The sequence below is a fragment of the Procambarus clarkii genome, chromosome 88 (assembly GCF_040958095.1).
Source record: "Procambarus clarkii isolate CNS0578487 chromosome 88, FALCON_Pclarkii_2.0, whole genome shotgun sequence".
In the NCBI taxonomy this organism is placed as follows: domain Eukaryota; kingdom Metazoa; phylum Arthropoda; class Malacostraca; order Decapoda; family Cambaridae; genus Procambarus; species Procambarus clarkii.
Genome location: NC_091237.1, coordinates 22096016 through 22110468, shown reverse-complemented (window position 1 = coordinate 22110468; position 14453 = coordinate 22096016). Strand labels below are relative to the sequence as shown.

Here is a 14453-nt window from a genome sequence, read left to right as displayed (position 1 = left end):
TGCTGCATACTCCTGTACTGGTCTAACACAAGTTGTGTAGATTGCTTTGAAGGCGTCTTGATTTAGGTTTCTAAACGAGGCTGTAATATTTGGTGGTGTTGCATATACCGTTGATGTTACCGTGCCTGTGTGTGGCTCTGGTGTTGGTGGTTGACTGATATCCACTCCCAGATCTCTCTCTCAGAGTCCTGTACTTGTCTCCCATTGATGGTGTTGGTGCTTTCTGGTATTCTTTCTTCCTTACCCATCTTCATTACCTTACATTTATTAGGATTAGACTCCAGCAACTACCTTGTTTGTCCACTCCTGCAGTTAGTTACGGTCATTTTGTACCGTTTTGCAGTCCTTAGCAGTTCCAGTGGTTAGTGTCGGCGGCTGGAATACTCTCTGTCACGGGTTCGAGTCACCTCACAGCTCCAGTTGACTTTCTCATTGATATATATCACGTTAGTGTGATTTCTCTGTGTATTATTATTATTGACAAAATCCACTGCGCCTCTGAGGTGACTCGAACCCGCGACCAAGGCACTGCCAGCCGCATTCTGTATTATTAATATTATTATTATCATGGCAAATGTTTCTTTAGGCAGTAATGCTTTCATATATTCCAGAAAGAAGTTGTGTTGTAATTGCTGAGCAGTAGAGAGTAAGGAGGTTGGGAGGAGGCAGAGAGTAAAGGTGGTGAGGTGAGACTGTCCCTGGAGTGTGATGGAGCTGGCATGCTCCACATTACTCAGGCCGCCTGCAGGGAACTGCTTGAGGCTGCATTAAGCAAGATGAGACGAGAGATTATGGTGATCCATATCATAGGCGTGATGCTCTAGTGGCTACACCTTTGTCTACCAATGGTATCGTTATCACAAGAGTCATTGTGGCCAGTCTTAACCCTTCCAGCAATACTGGTTAGTCAACCCTACAAGTCTACGGTGTGTCCCCGTCTGTACAACTGTGTCCGTGCACGGAGTCCTCGACACCTAAACAACTTGTCGGCTTTGGTGACAATTTAACACCAGGCGACAAAGGTCATGCCAGAACTAAGTCGGGTCTCGCGCCATGAACGGTCTAGTTTACCTTGAAAAGCTTCATAGAAAACACCGACCTTACCTAACCTTCTTAGTATGTTAAGATAAGCAACTTATTGCTTCGTAATTACAATTATTACTTAACCTATTATACCTATTATAGGTATAGGTTAAGTAATAATTGTAATTAAGAAGCAATAAGATGCTTATCTTAACATACTAAGAAGATTAGGTAAGGTTGGTGTTTTCTATGAAGCTTTTCAAGGTAAACTAATATGTTTAGTATGTCACATATGCACGTATTTAATAAGTCAATATTGACTGTAAGAAAGTGCGAGAACGGGATGCAACGACACAGGGCTAACCACTACAAACCAGACATGACACAGTTGACCAGACCACACACTAGAAGGTGAAGGGACGACGACGTTTCGGTCCGTCCTGGACCATTCTCCAGTAGACTGAGAATGGTCCAGGACGGACCGAAACGTCGTCGTCCCTTCACCTTCTAGTGTGTGGTCTGGTCAACATACTTTAGCCTCGTTATTGTGACTCCTCGCCTGCAGACATGACACAGGTATACCTGATGGCCACTATCTCTAGTGGCTACGACAAGGACAGGAAGCCGGCGGCTTGCCGAAAGTCCCCTATTTGTCTTGATGATTCTGTCCACCTGTATTTAGAAATTTAGCAGCATTTTGGCATTTACGGCTTCGGCGGGTAGGCGGTTCCATGGGTTTACAATTCTATGGGTGAAAAAGCATTTATTTTCCGTCCAACATTGTGGCTTGTTGATCTTGAAACTGTTGTTCCTTGTTTGTTGTACATCAGACCTTCTGAAGAAGTGTTCTGGTTCAATATCCTCCAAACTGTTCAGTATTTTGACAGGTTCAATGAGGTCAGTCCTGTCAAGTTTGGTGTGTAGTGTTGTTAGCTCTGAGGCCCTCAACCTTCCTGGTGTGTTGTTAGTCCTGAGGCCCTCAACCTTCCTGGTGTGTTGTTAGTCCTGAGGCCCTCAACCTTCCTGATGTGTTGTTAGTCCTGAGGCCCTCAACCTTCCTGATGTGTTGTTAGTCCTGAGGCCCTCAACCTTCCTGGTGTGTTGTTAGCTCTGAGGCCCTCAACCTTCCTGGTGTGTTGTTAGTCCTGAGGCCCTCAACCTTCCTGGTGTGTTGTTAGCTCTGAGGCCCTCAACCTTCCTGGTGTGTTGTTAGTACTGAGGCCCTCAACCTTCCTGGTGTGTTGTTAGTCCTGAGGCCCTCAACCTTCCTGGTGTGTTGTTAGCTCTGAGGCCCTCAACCTTCCTGGTGTGTTGTTAGTACTGAGGCCCTCAACCTTCCTGGTGTGTTGTTAGTCCTGAGGCCCTCAACCTTCCTGGTGTGTTGTTAGTCCTGAGGCCCTCAACCTTCCTGGTGTGTTGTTAGTACTGAGGCCCTCAACCTTCCTGGTGTGTTGTTAGTCCTGAGGCCCTCAACCTTCCTGGTGTGTTGTTAGTCCTGAGGCCCTCAACCTTCCTGGTGTGTTGTTAGTCCTGAGGCCCTCAACCCTCCTGGTGTGTTGTTAGTCCTGAGGCCCTCAACCTTCCTGGTGTGTTGCTATAGAGAACACAGTACAGTGAGAGACTAGAGAACACAGTACAGTGAGGGACTAGAGAACACAGTATGGTGAGAGACTAGAGAACACAGTACAGTGAGGGACTAGAGAACACAGTACAGTGAGGGACTAGAGAACACAGTACAGTGAGAGACTAGAGAACACAGTATGGTGAGAGACTAGAGAACACAGTACAGTGAGAGACTAGAGAACACAGTACAGTGAGGGACTAGAGAACACAGTACAGTGAGAGACTAGAGAACACAGTATGGTGAGAGACTAGAGAACACAGTACAGTGAGGGACTATAGAGAACACAGTACAGTGAGAGACTAGAGAACACAGTACAGTGAGAGACTAGAGAACACAGTACAGTGAGGGACTATAGAGAACACAGTACAGTGAGAGACTAGAGAACACAGTACAGTGAGAGACTAGAGAACACAGTACAGTGAGAGACTAGAGAACACAGTACAGTGAGGGACTGTGAAGCAGGAAGGTGGAGCAGGTAGAGAAGCTCGACCCATCGCACTGTCATATTAAGTAGCGACCTTTGCACTACAAGATAGAACAGTGACAGTTCCAACTGTTGGGCACAATTGTGTCGTTAGCATGTTCAAGTGATGTACGACTCACTACTCATGACCAATAAACACATCACAAAGAAAAATGGAATAAAGAGGAAGTGGGAAATGCGTGTACAAACAGATGAAGTTGAATAGATAAGATGTAACCCCAGGCCTCAGTAGCGCGCCGTTATGATGTCTGCTTTTACCTGAATTTGAATTTGAATTTGAATGTGTGGAGTACGAGGTAGGACAGACCCAGCCCGCCAGCCCCTATGGCACTGTAGGAGAGTGACTCTACACTAAGGTCATCTATGACACTGTAGGAGAGTGACTCACATTAAGGTCATCTATGGCACTGTAGGAGAGTGACTCTACACTAAGGTCATCTATGGCACTGTAGGAGAGTGACTCTACACTAAGGTCATCTATGGCACTGTAGGAGAGTGACTCTACACTAAGGTCATCTATGGCACTGTAGGAGAGTGACTCACATTAAGGTCATCTATGACACTGTAGGAGAGTGACTCTACACTAAGGTCATCTATGGCACTGTAGGAGAGCGACTCTGCACTAAGTTCATCTAAACCTCTTGACTCTTCCTTCCATAATTACACCAGAGGTGCCAAATGACTGACCTCTGTTGCTCAGTGCAACAGTGCCATCACTAAACAACAGAGTAAGTCCCAGCAAGAGACCATGCGGGACGCCGCTTCATACTTTCAGACTGAAGCCTCTTCACTTTGACTCTGGTTTCCTTCCTCCTGGTACTCCCTTATACCCAGCCTGCTTCTCCATCTTGTATACCTGTCACCAGCAACTGTCAAGTGTATTTTGACACGCTTGGAAAATACAGTGTAGGCAGCTTTCTCTGTCATGGCTTAGTGTGTTAACACTGTCAAAGAAATCAGGCGAGTTTGCCAGGCACGATTTTAGAGTTTTAAATCAATGGTGACCTTTTGTCCCATGATGGCGCCTCTCCAGGTGGTGGAGGTGGGGGTGGTGGTGGTGTTGGTGGTTGTAGTGGTAGTAGTGGTGGTGGTGGTGGTGTTGGTGGTTGTAGTGGTAGTGGTGGTGGTGGTGGTGTTGGTGGTGTTGGTGGTGTTGGTGGTTGTAGTGGTAGTGGTGGTGGTGGTGGTGGTGGTGGTGGTGGTGGTGGTTGTAGTGGTGGTGGTGGTGGTGGTGGTGGTGTTGGTGGTTGTAGTGGTAGTGGTGGTGGTGGTGGTGGTGTTGGTGGTTGTAGTGGTAGTGGTGGTGGTGGTGGTGGTGTTGGTGGTTGTAGTGGTAGTGGTGGTGGTGGTGGTTGTAGTGGTGGTGGTGGTGGTGGTGGTGTTGGTGGTTGTAGTGGTAGTGGTGGTGGTGGTGTTGGTGGTTGTAGTGGTAGTGGTGGTGTTGGTGGTGTTGGTGGTGTTGGTGGTTGTAGTGGTAGTGGTGGTGGTGGTGGTTGTAGTGGTAGTGGAGGTGGGGGTGGTGGTGGTGTTGGTGGTTGTAGTGGTAGTGGTGGTGGTGGTGGTGGTGTTGGTGGTTGTAGTGGTAGTGGTGGTGGTGGTGGTGGTGTTGGTGGTTGTAGTGGTAGTGGTGGTGTTGGTGGTGTTGGTGGTGTTGGTGGTTGTAGTGGTAGTGGTGGTGGTGGTGGTTGTAGTGGTAGTGGAGGTGGGGGTGGTGGTGGTGTTGGTGGTTGTAGTGGTAGTGGTGGTGGTGGTGGTGGTGTTGGTGGTTGTAGTGGTAGTGGTGGTGGTGGTGGTGGTGTTGGTGGTTGTAGTGGTAGTGGTGGTGTTGGTGGTGTTGGTGGTGTTGGTGGTTGTAGTGGTAGTGGTGGTGGTGGTGGTTGTAGTGGTGGTGGTGGTGGTGGTGGTGTTGGTGGTTGTAGTGGTAGTGGTGGTGGTGGTGGTGAAGAAGAGTATTAAGGTAGCAAGGCCTAACCTAACCTCCAACCTGCCCAGTGTTCAAACAATTCACTACAGTGGTGATTTTATAACAATAATAATAATAATGTATTCACCAGGTACAATGGGTTGGTGAGATCAAGATCATATACGACTGATGTTACAACAGTCGTATGTACATACATACATGTATATGTATGTATGTACATGGTTGTAAAGCCACTTAACATGCATAGCGTTTCCCGCCGAAATTTTCGAAGCCAATATTAAGTTTCAGTAAAGACTTATGCAAGTGTAGCAAGTGTAAGTGAACTTTGAAAATGTTACTTTGATGACTATAAAGTGTGGGAAACCGTTATTTTGGTAGTGAGAATTTGACCGTTATTGAACATTATCGTACACCAGAGATGTCTCTTGAACTGTGATGATATAACACGCACTGTTATATATATGGCTATAACACTGTCATATATGGCTGTAACATACTGTCATATATGGTTGTGACACTCATATATGGCTGTGACACTGTCATATATGGGAGTAACACTGTCATATATGGGAGTAACACTGTCATATATGGGAGTAACACTGTCATATATGGCTGTAACACTGTCATATATGGCTGTAACACTGTCATATATGGCTGTAACACTGTCATATATGGCTGTAACACTGTCATATATGGCTGTAACAGTCATATATGGCTGTAACAGTCATATATGGCTGTAACAGTCATATATGGCTGTAACAGTCATATATGGCTGTAACAGTCATATATGGCTGTAACAGTCATATATGGCTGTAACAGTCATATATGGCTGTAACAGTCATATATGGCTGTAACAGTCATATATGGCTGTAACAGTCATATATGGCTGTAACAGTCATATATGGCTGTAACAGTCATATATGGCTGTAACAGTCATATATGGCTGTAACAGTCATATATGGCTGTAACAGTCATATATGGCTGTAACAGTCATATATGGCTGTAACAGTCATATATGGCTGTAACAGTCATATATGGCTGTAACAGTCATATATGGCTGTAACAGTCATATATGGCTGTAACACTGTCATATATGGCTGTAACACTGTCATATATGGCTGTAACAGTCATATATGGCTGTAACAGTCATATATGGCTGTAACAGTCATATATGGCTATAACAGTGTCATATATTGCTGTAACAGTCATATATGGCTGTAACAGTCATATATTGCTGTAACAGTCATATATGGCTATAACAGTGTCATATATGGCTGTAACAGTCATATATGGCTGTAACAGTCATATATGGCTGTAACAGTCATATATGGCTGTAACAGTCATATATGCCTATAAGTGTCATATATGGCTATAACACTGTCATATATGGCTATAACACTGTCATATATGGCTATAACACCGTCATATATGGCTATAACACTGTCATATATGGCTATAACACTGTCATATATGGCTATAACACTGTCATATATGGCTATAACAGTCATATATGGCTGTAACAGTCATATATGGCTGTAACAGTCATATATGGCTATAAGTGTCATATATGGCTATAACACTGTCATATATGGCTATAACACTGTCATATATGGCTATAACACTGTCACATATGGCTATAACACTGTCACATATGGCTATAACACTGTCATATATGGCTATAACACCGTCATATATGGCTATAACACTGTCATATATGGCTATAACACTGTCATATATGGCTATAACACTGTCATATATGGCTATAACAGTCATATATGGCTGTAACACTGTCATATATGGCTGTAACACTGTCATATATGGCTATAACACTGTCATATATGGCTATAACACCGTCATATATGGCTATAACACTGTCATATATGGCTATAACACTGTCATATATGGCTATAACAGTCATATATGGCTGTAACACTGTCATATATGGCTGTAACACTGTCATATATGGCTGTAACACTGTCATATATGGCTATAACACTGTCATATATGGCTATAACACTGTCATATATGGCTATAACACCGTCATATATGGCTATAACACCGTCATATATGGCTATAACACCGTCATATATGGCTATAACACCGTCATATACACCACCAGGGGTCAACACAAGGGGACCAAGCCACCATAGAGCTTATCAGCTTACAAACTCCATTGTTTTCCCACACAACAGTGCCGAGTCCCCCCCCCCCCCGGGGTCACCCCAGACCCCCCAGGTCCACCCCCTGGGTGTGACCTGTCACGTGACCATGACAGGTCACACACCAAGTGACCATGACAGGTCATCACGTGACCATGACCTGCAGGTGATGGTAGCGACAATAACGGGTTTACAACCTTGACTGAGAAAGGTAATCTCAGAATATAGGGCAGTATACATCTTGGTTGTTAGCGCGCCAACATGTATAAATATCAAACAAAGGTAACTGCCAAATCAACATAGTTTGCTGCAAATTACGAGGCTATGTTTAGCAACACTGAAATTCAGACGAAAATCCGTGTATCAAAGAACTATTCTATATGTCGCTATGATGTTAATTGTCTTGTTTAATGTAGTTGAAGACTTCGTCGTTCATTTTATAATATTAATATTAAAACGAGTTATAGATATTTAGTCATTCTATTTTCAGTAGTTTAGGCTTGAGAAGTGAAGGTAATAGTTGTGATAATGGCGGCTGTTGGTCAATACTTGGGTCACGAACCACGCCATCTCTCTCCTCTTGTACCACCCTAACTACCTCTTCCTTCCCATAGTAAACCTTCAAGTTTCCCTTAAACATAACCCTCCAAATGGTTAACAATCAGGTACCCATTTACTGCTAAGTTAATTTTTTTTTTTTTGAGATATATACAAGAGTTGTTACATTCTTGTACAGCCACTAGTACGCGTAGCGTTTCGGGCAGGTCCCTGGAATACGATCCCCTGCCGCGAAGAATCGTTTTTTCATCCAAGTACACATTTTACTGTTGCGTTAAACAGAGGCTACAGTTAAGGAATTGCGCCCAGTAAATCCTCCCCGGCCAGGATACGAACCCATGACATAGCGCTCGCGGAACGCCAGGCGAGTGTCTTACCACTACACCACGGAGACTGTAAATTAACAGGAGAAGTTTCACATTGATGCCCAGTCAATCCTCTCTGACCAGAACTCAATTCCAGACTAAATCGCTGGCGTGGTGCGAGGCAAACATGTCAGCCCGTCATCCAAAACAAAGGTCAAAGTCCATTCCATCCACCCGCCAAACCCCCTGTTTAAGAATGAAAACGGTTTACACACGACTCAAAACTCATGACGTTCGAACACTTCCGGAACAAGTGCTTCACTGACGACTTTTGTTTCGAATCACAACGCTATAAATGCTTCACCCACGTACTACAAATACAAATAATCGCCAACAGAACCTAAACACCTAACCTAACCTATCCTATACCTATATATGCTAATATATTATAATATTAATTTATACTTGCGAAAATTCCCGTTTTGAATGAACAGCATGTTAAAATTTATGAACGCGTCTGTGGGGTCGACCGCTGGATGTAATGGACTTGAGTCGAGGACGGGTTGGTATTTTGAGCATTTGAAGAGAAGCGTTGAGAGTAGGACTCCAGACCACAGCCAGAGTGCATGGTAGCATTGTCTGAAACCCTGACTTGGCTTCAGTGGAAGCCTCAGAACTCCTAGAGGATTCAGTTGAATCCAAGATTGCATTACTTTTTAGCATATTATGGTTTAAGAGGTATACTTGGGGATACCCAGCGTGAAGGTTCGAATCCTCATGGCTCCTACTGATTTTCTCATTGATACGTTGCGTTAATGTGATTTTTTGTGCATAAGAGATAGGCTTGTTGCCACCACACCTGAGTACGTTGTTCATCGGCTCCTTCAGCCATCGTAGCCCCAAGGAATCACCAGAACATCCTGTCATTACATAATACCGGGTCCTTGTACCTCACCTGAGTCTCCGACAGTTAACATATGCTCACCTATGTTGTCGGCGTGTGTTGTAATGTTGCTAAGGCCTATATTATTATTATTATTATTATTATATGCCTCCTACCCCCGTCTGGTCGTCACTTTCTTCCCGCCACTCAATGGCTCGTCAGATTCAAATTCAAATTCAAATTTTTATTCAGGTAAAAGTACATACATAGATGATGAGTTACAAACATAATGTTGGATTTATAGATATAGCTAGTACATACAATACCTAAAGCCACTAATACGCATAGCGTTTCAGGCATTCAAATGCTACATATTTACTTTTCCCAGTATTAAAGTTAAGATTTCCTGAGTTGATGACTTTCCACTGCTCATTTGTCTTCTCTTTCTGCTAGATTGACACTACCCCTGAGAGTGTCCACCTGCTTCTTCTTCCAGTTCTGCCTTTAATACGACATAAAGGTTCACCGAGGCTTGCTGAAGGAGGGTGTCAGCCACTCTATAACCCCATAAACTACACTTGGTCAGTACAACATGTCCGCTTCTCTCTTGAAATGGTGGTAATTTAGGCATGTCATGACATGCCTCTGTACCAAGGTGCTCCTGGCGACGCCTCCCTCTATCACCAGTATTTTGTATACATTTCCTGAAAATTCATTTCTAGATGGTTACTTAAAATTTAAAACTGAGAAAAAATTATTGATTTATTTTTAAATAATTTATCTGTTCATTGTACGTACATGCGAACATGTATAAATAATATGTTTATGACAAAGACTATAATGAGTTGAAAAATCTCAATTGACAGTTTCAATTAGTAATTTCTTCTTTGTAGCATGTATTGTATAACGTATATTTTTTATATAAGGGAACAGCGGAGTAGTGGTCCATCAGACTTTAAAGTCACTGTTGTTGTAGAGAGAGAGAGAGAGACTGGTGGAGGACTAAAGAGGAACTAACACACACTAGGCTAGTCTCTAGACCTCTCCCAGTGATGGCAACTGTTCCCGCTACACATATATACACCTTGATGACACCGTGTAGTTCCTTGATGAGCATGCTGGCCATATCTCTCTCTGTCTCTGTCTGTGTGTGTGTCTCTCTCTGTCTCTCTCTCTCTCTCTCTCCCTGTCTCAGTCTCTCTCTCTCTCTGTCTCTCTCTCTCTGTCTCTCTCTCTCCCTGTCTCTCTCCCCCTGTCTCAGTCTCTCTCTGTCTCTCTCTCTCTCTCTCTCTCTCTCTCTCTCTCTCTCTCTCTCTCTCTCTCTCTCTCTCTCTCTCTCTCTCTCTCTGTCTCTCTCTCTCCCTGTCTCAGTCTCTCTCTGTCTCTGTCTCTCTCTCTCTCTCTCTCTCTCTCTCTCTCTCTCTCTCTCTCTCTCTCTCTCTCTCTCTCTCTCTCTCTCTCTCTCTCTCTGTCTCTCTCTCTCCCTGTCTCAGTCTCTCTCTGTCTCTCTCTCTGTCTCTCTCTCTCTCTCTCTCTCTCTCTCTCTCTCTCTCTCTCTCTCTCTCTCTCTCTCTCTCTCTCTCTCTCTCTCTCTCTCTCTCTCCCTGTCTCTCTCTCCCTGTCTCTGTCTCTGTCTCTCTCTCTCTCTCTCTCTCTCTCTCTCTCTCTCTCTCTCTCTCTCTCTCTCTCTCTCTCTCTCTCTCTCTCTCTCTCTCCCTGTCTCTCTCTCCCTGTCTCTGTCTCTCTGTCTCTCTCTCTCTCTCTCTCTCTCTCTCTCTCTCTCTCTCTCTCTCTCTCTCTCTCTCTCTCTCTCTCTCTCTCTCTCTCTCTGTCTCTCTCTCCCTGTCTCAGTCTCTCTCTCTCTGTCTCTCTCCCCCCCCCCCTCCGTGTCAAGGCCCAGATGAGGATGATACACAAGGTAAGTTACCTTCCCCGTCGCGTGTTAGGAAGCCTACTCGGAGTGTCACACTACAATTGTTATATTCACTCCAATATTTTGACATTCAACAAACTTTCCTCTGACTTGTAATATGTTATGGAAACCAGTTTATTTTTTTATTAAAATCTCAATTTGTGTTGAAAATAATCTTTACTGCAAGAAAAAATCTTTTAAGACAGGTGAAATGCCACAGCAATCATGGCTCCGTCTTCCTGAGGTGGCGCCGCGGAGCTTCCATCACCTTCCCTCCCACGGTGACCTGGTTCATGCCCCGCCTGCATGCTCACCTGCTTTCTTGCACACACACACACAGCAAGGTCAGTACACACACACACACACCAAGGTCAGTACACACACACACAGTTGAGAGGCGGGCCCAAAGAGCCAAAGCTCAACCCCCGCAAGCACAAATAGGTGAGTACACACACACACACACACACACACACACACACTCAACCGTCAATCAACAGGTGTACATACAGGTTCCCAATAGGCTCAGGAACCTGTACACCTGTTGATTGACGGTTGAGAGGCGGGACCAAAGAGCCAGAGCTCAACCCCCGCAAGCACAACCAGGTGAGTACAGGAATGTGGTCACAGCAACAACACATTCACAGATTAACAGCAGTTCACAGCATCAGAGCTGAGCTACAAGTTATGGGGAAACTAAATGCCCGAGAGATCGTTAGGAAATCGAAAATTCCCCATAGTTACCTTGTGCTAATGGCGGGGAAGAAATGTGGGGAACAAAATTAGTGGAAGTTCTAAGAAAGAAAGTTCTTAGCTCAAGATATAAAGGGTGATACGCGACAATGGGCCACAGCACCGCTCCTGTGCCAGGTAAGTCCACTACGGGCTCACCATAGCCCTTGCTACTTGTAACTTGTTCCGAGTAGCTGAATCTATATAACAACGATAACGGGAGGACCATCCACACATCTCCATTATCATCTGTTGATACTGGTAATGGCTCTAAAGAGCCTCCACTTACGGGCTATTCATGCCCGTGCCACCTTTTGGGTGGCTTAATCTTTATCACTCTATCAACAGGAGGAGACACACCAAGCCTACCACACCTGACCTTCACCAAGACTGAGGTAAACATACACAACTCCAAACATGAAGTACCATTAGGGAAAGGAACTATCAGGAGAGAGCACCAAGTCATTACCATTGTATTGCACTTGAAATGGGTCAGGATAAGGAACTGGGATGGTTCACATCCATCCTGTGGGCGGTAGTGAACCCCCACACCCATCCTGTGGGCGGTAGTGAACCCCCACACCCATCCTGTGGGCGGTAGTGAACCCCCACACCCATCCTGTGGGTGGTAGTGAACCCCACACCCATCCTCTGGGTGGTAGTGAACCCCCACACCCATCCTCTGGGTGGTAGTGAACCCCCACACCCATCCTGTGGGTGGTAGTGAACCCCCACACCCACCCTGTGGGTGGTAGTGAACCCCACACCCATCCTGTGGGTGGTAGTGAACCCCCACACCCATTCTGTGGGTGGTAGTGAACCCCCACATCCATCCTGTGGGTGGTAGTGAACCCCACACCCATCCTGTGGGTGGTAGTGAACCCCACACCCATCCTGTGGGCGGTAGTGAACCCCCACACCCATCCTGTGGGCGGTAGTGAACCCCCACACCCATCCTGTGGGTGGTAGTGAACCCCACACCCATTCTGTGGGCGGTAGTGAACCCCACACCCATCCTGTGGGCGGTAGTGAACCCCCACACCCATCCTGTGGGTGGTAGTGAACCCCACACCCATTCTGTGGGCGGTAGTGAACCCCACACCCATCCTGTGGGTGGTAGTGAACCCCACACCCATCCTGTGGGTGGTAGTGAACCCCACACCCATCCTGTGGGTGGTAGTGAACCCCCACACCCATCCTGTGGGTGGTAGTGAACCCCACACTCATCCTCTGGGTGGTAGTGAACCCCCACACCAATCCTGTGGGTGGTAGTGAACCCCACACCCATCCTCTGGGTGGTAGTGAACCCCCACACCCATCCTGTGGGTGGTAGTGAACCCCCACACCCATCCTGTGGGTGGTAGTGAACCCCACACCCATCCTGTGGGTGGTAGTGAACCCCCACACCCATTCTGTGGGTGGTAGTGAACCCCACACTCATCCTGTGGGTGGTAGTGAACCCCCACACCCATTCTGTGGGCGGTAGTGAACCCCCACATCCATCCTGTGGGTGGTAGTGAACCCCACACCCATCCTGTGGGCGGTAGTGAACCCCCACATCCATCGTGTGGGTGGTAGTGAACCCCACACCCATTCTATGGGCGGTAGTGAACCCCCACACCTATCCTGTGGGTGGTAGTGAACCCCACACCCATCCTGTGGGCGGTAGTGAACCCCCACACCCATCCTGTGGGTGGTAGTGAATCCCACACCCATCCTGTGGGCGGTAGTGAACCCCCACATCCATCGTGTGGGTGGTAGTGAACCCCACACCCATTCTATGGGCGGTAGTGAACCCCCACACCTATCCTGTGGGTGGTAGTGAACCCCACACCCATCCTGTGGGTGGTAGTGAACCCCACACCCATCCTGTGGGTGGTAGTGAACCCCACACCCATGGGTGTGGGGTTCACTACCACCCACAGGATGGGTGTGAATCCCACCCCAAAGTTATATAGCTACGCAGTAAAAAATGGTGAAAAGCTTCAATAGAGATTAATGTATTCATTATTATATCAACAAATAATGGGTTCAAGAAGGACCACAAGTAGAGTATATAAGCTAAGCGACTTATATTTGTGGTGGGCGACTTTTATAATTTGATTAGTTTAATATTGAAATAAATATTGTTTGCCCGAAACGCATTGCGTAATAGTGGCTTTAGGCAGTGTATGTACTAGCTCTATCTATATATCAATCCATTAATGTAACATCACTTGTATGTATATACCTTACCTGAATAAACATCTGAATCTGAATCTGAATATTATGGAATTTGTACGTGAAGGGAAGACTGCCCCATAACCTTCCGTGGAAGATGTGCTTTCCACTTGAACATTATTGCTGCCGGCAGTGACGAGCCATCAACTGTATCCTGGTAATTAAATAAGAAATTTAAATTAAGTGAACGCCCTTAAATTGTTATAAATACCATTCACATAGTGCAACTATATTCTGATTAAGATGTAATAAAACAAAACCTATTTCGGACAAATGGAAAACTGTGATAATATACAGCAACTGATATTTTAGTGCTAATTTTTTGTGTTAGTAATTGGGAATAGATTATATAGGTGATGTATGTAAGTTGATGTTCTATGTCAGCTGAGCTGGGAGTTACCACACACCTCTCTTTAATTGACATGGTATTTAATTTTATACATTAAATAAGGCCATGAAAATAAAAGAAACCACTTAATAAAAGCAATGCCTCTAACAGGCGAGTTTAACATGATTTATATTGTGGGGAGATGAGAGTTTGGGAGACTATAGAGGAGTGAAATATTTCCTTCAAGTGTGGTGAGTCATGTGAGACTCAACATTCTCCCGCCAAACTTCCTCTGCCGCCCTGA

The 14453-nt window shown here is 45.5% G+C and overlaps 2 protein-coding genes across 2 annotated transcripts in view; one reads left to right on the top strand and one right to left on the bottom strand.

Annotated features, from left to right (window-relative positions):
- LOC123745752 (copine-8) overlaps positions 1 to 8245 on the bottom strand; it is a 28213-nt gene extending 19968 nt beyond the window's left edge. Inside the window, exon 1 of the mRNA XM_069317708.1 lies at positions 8150 to 8245. The gene's annotated coding sequence lies outside the window, so the exon portion shown is untranslated. The remainder of the gene's footprint in view (positions 1 to 8149) is intronic.
- On the top strand, positions 6852 to 7205 carry LOC138359081 (uncharacterized). The gene has a single exon (XM_069317784.1). The coding sequence runs from the start codon at positions 6852 to 6854 to the stop codon at positions 7203 to 7205; it is 354 nt and encodes a 117-aa protein (XP_069173885.1).
- Positions 8246 to 14453: the final 6208 nt, after the last annotated feature.

What these genes read in the sequence shown, in the direction of transcription:
- LOC138359081 (XM_069317784.1), top strand. Translation starts at nt 6,852, where the DNA reads ATGGCTGTAACACTGTCATATATGGCTATAACACTGTCATATATGGCT.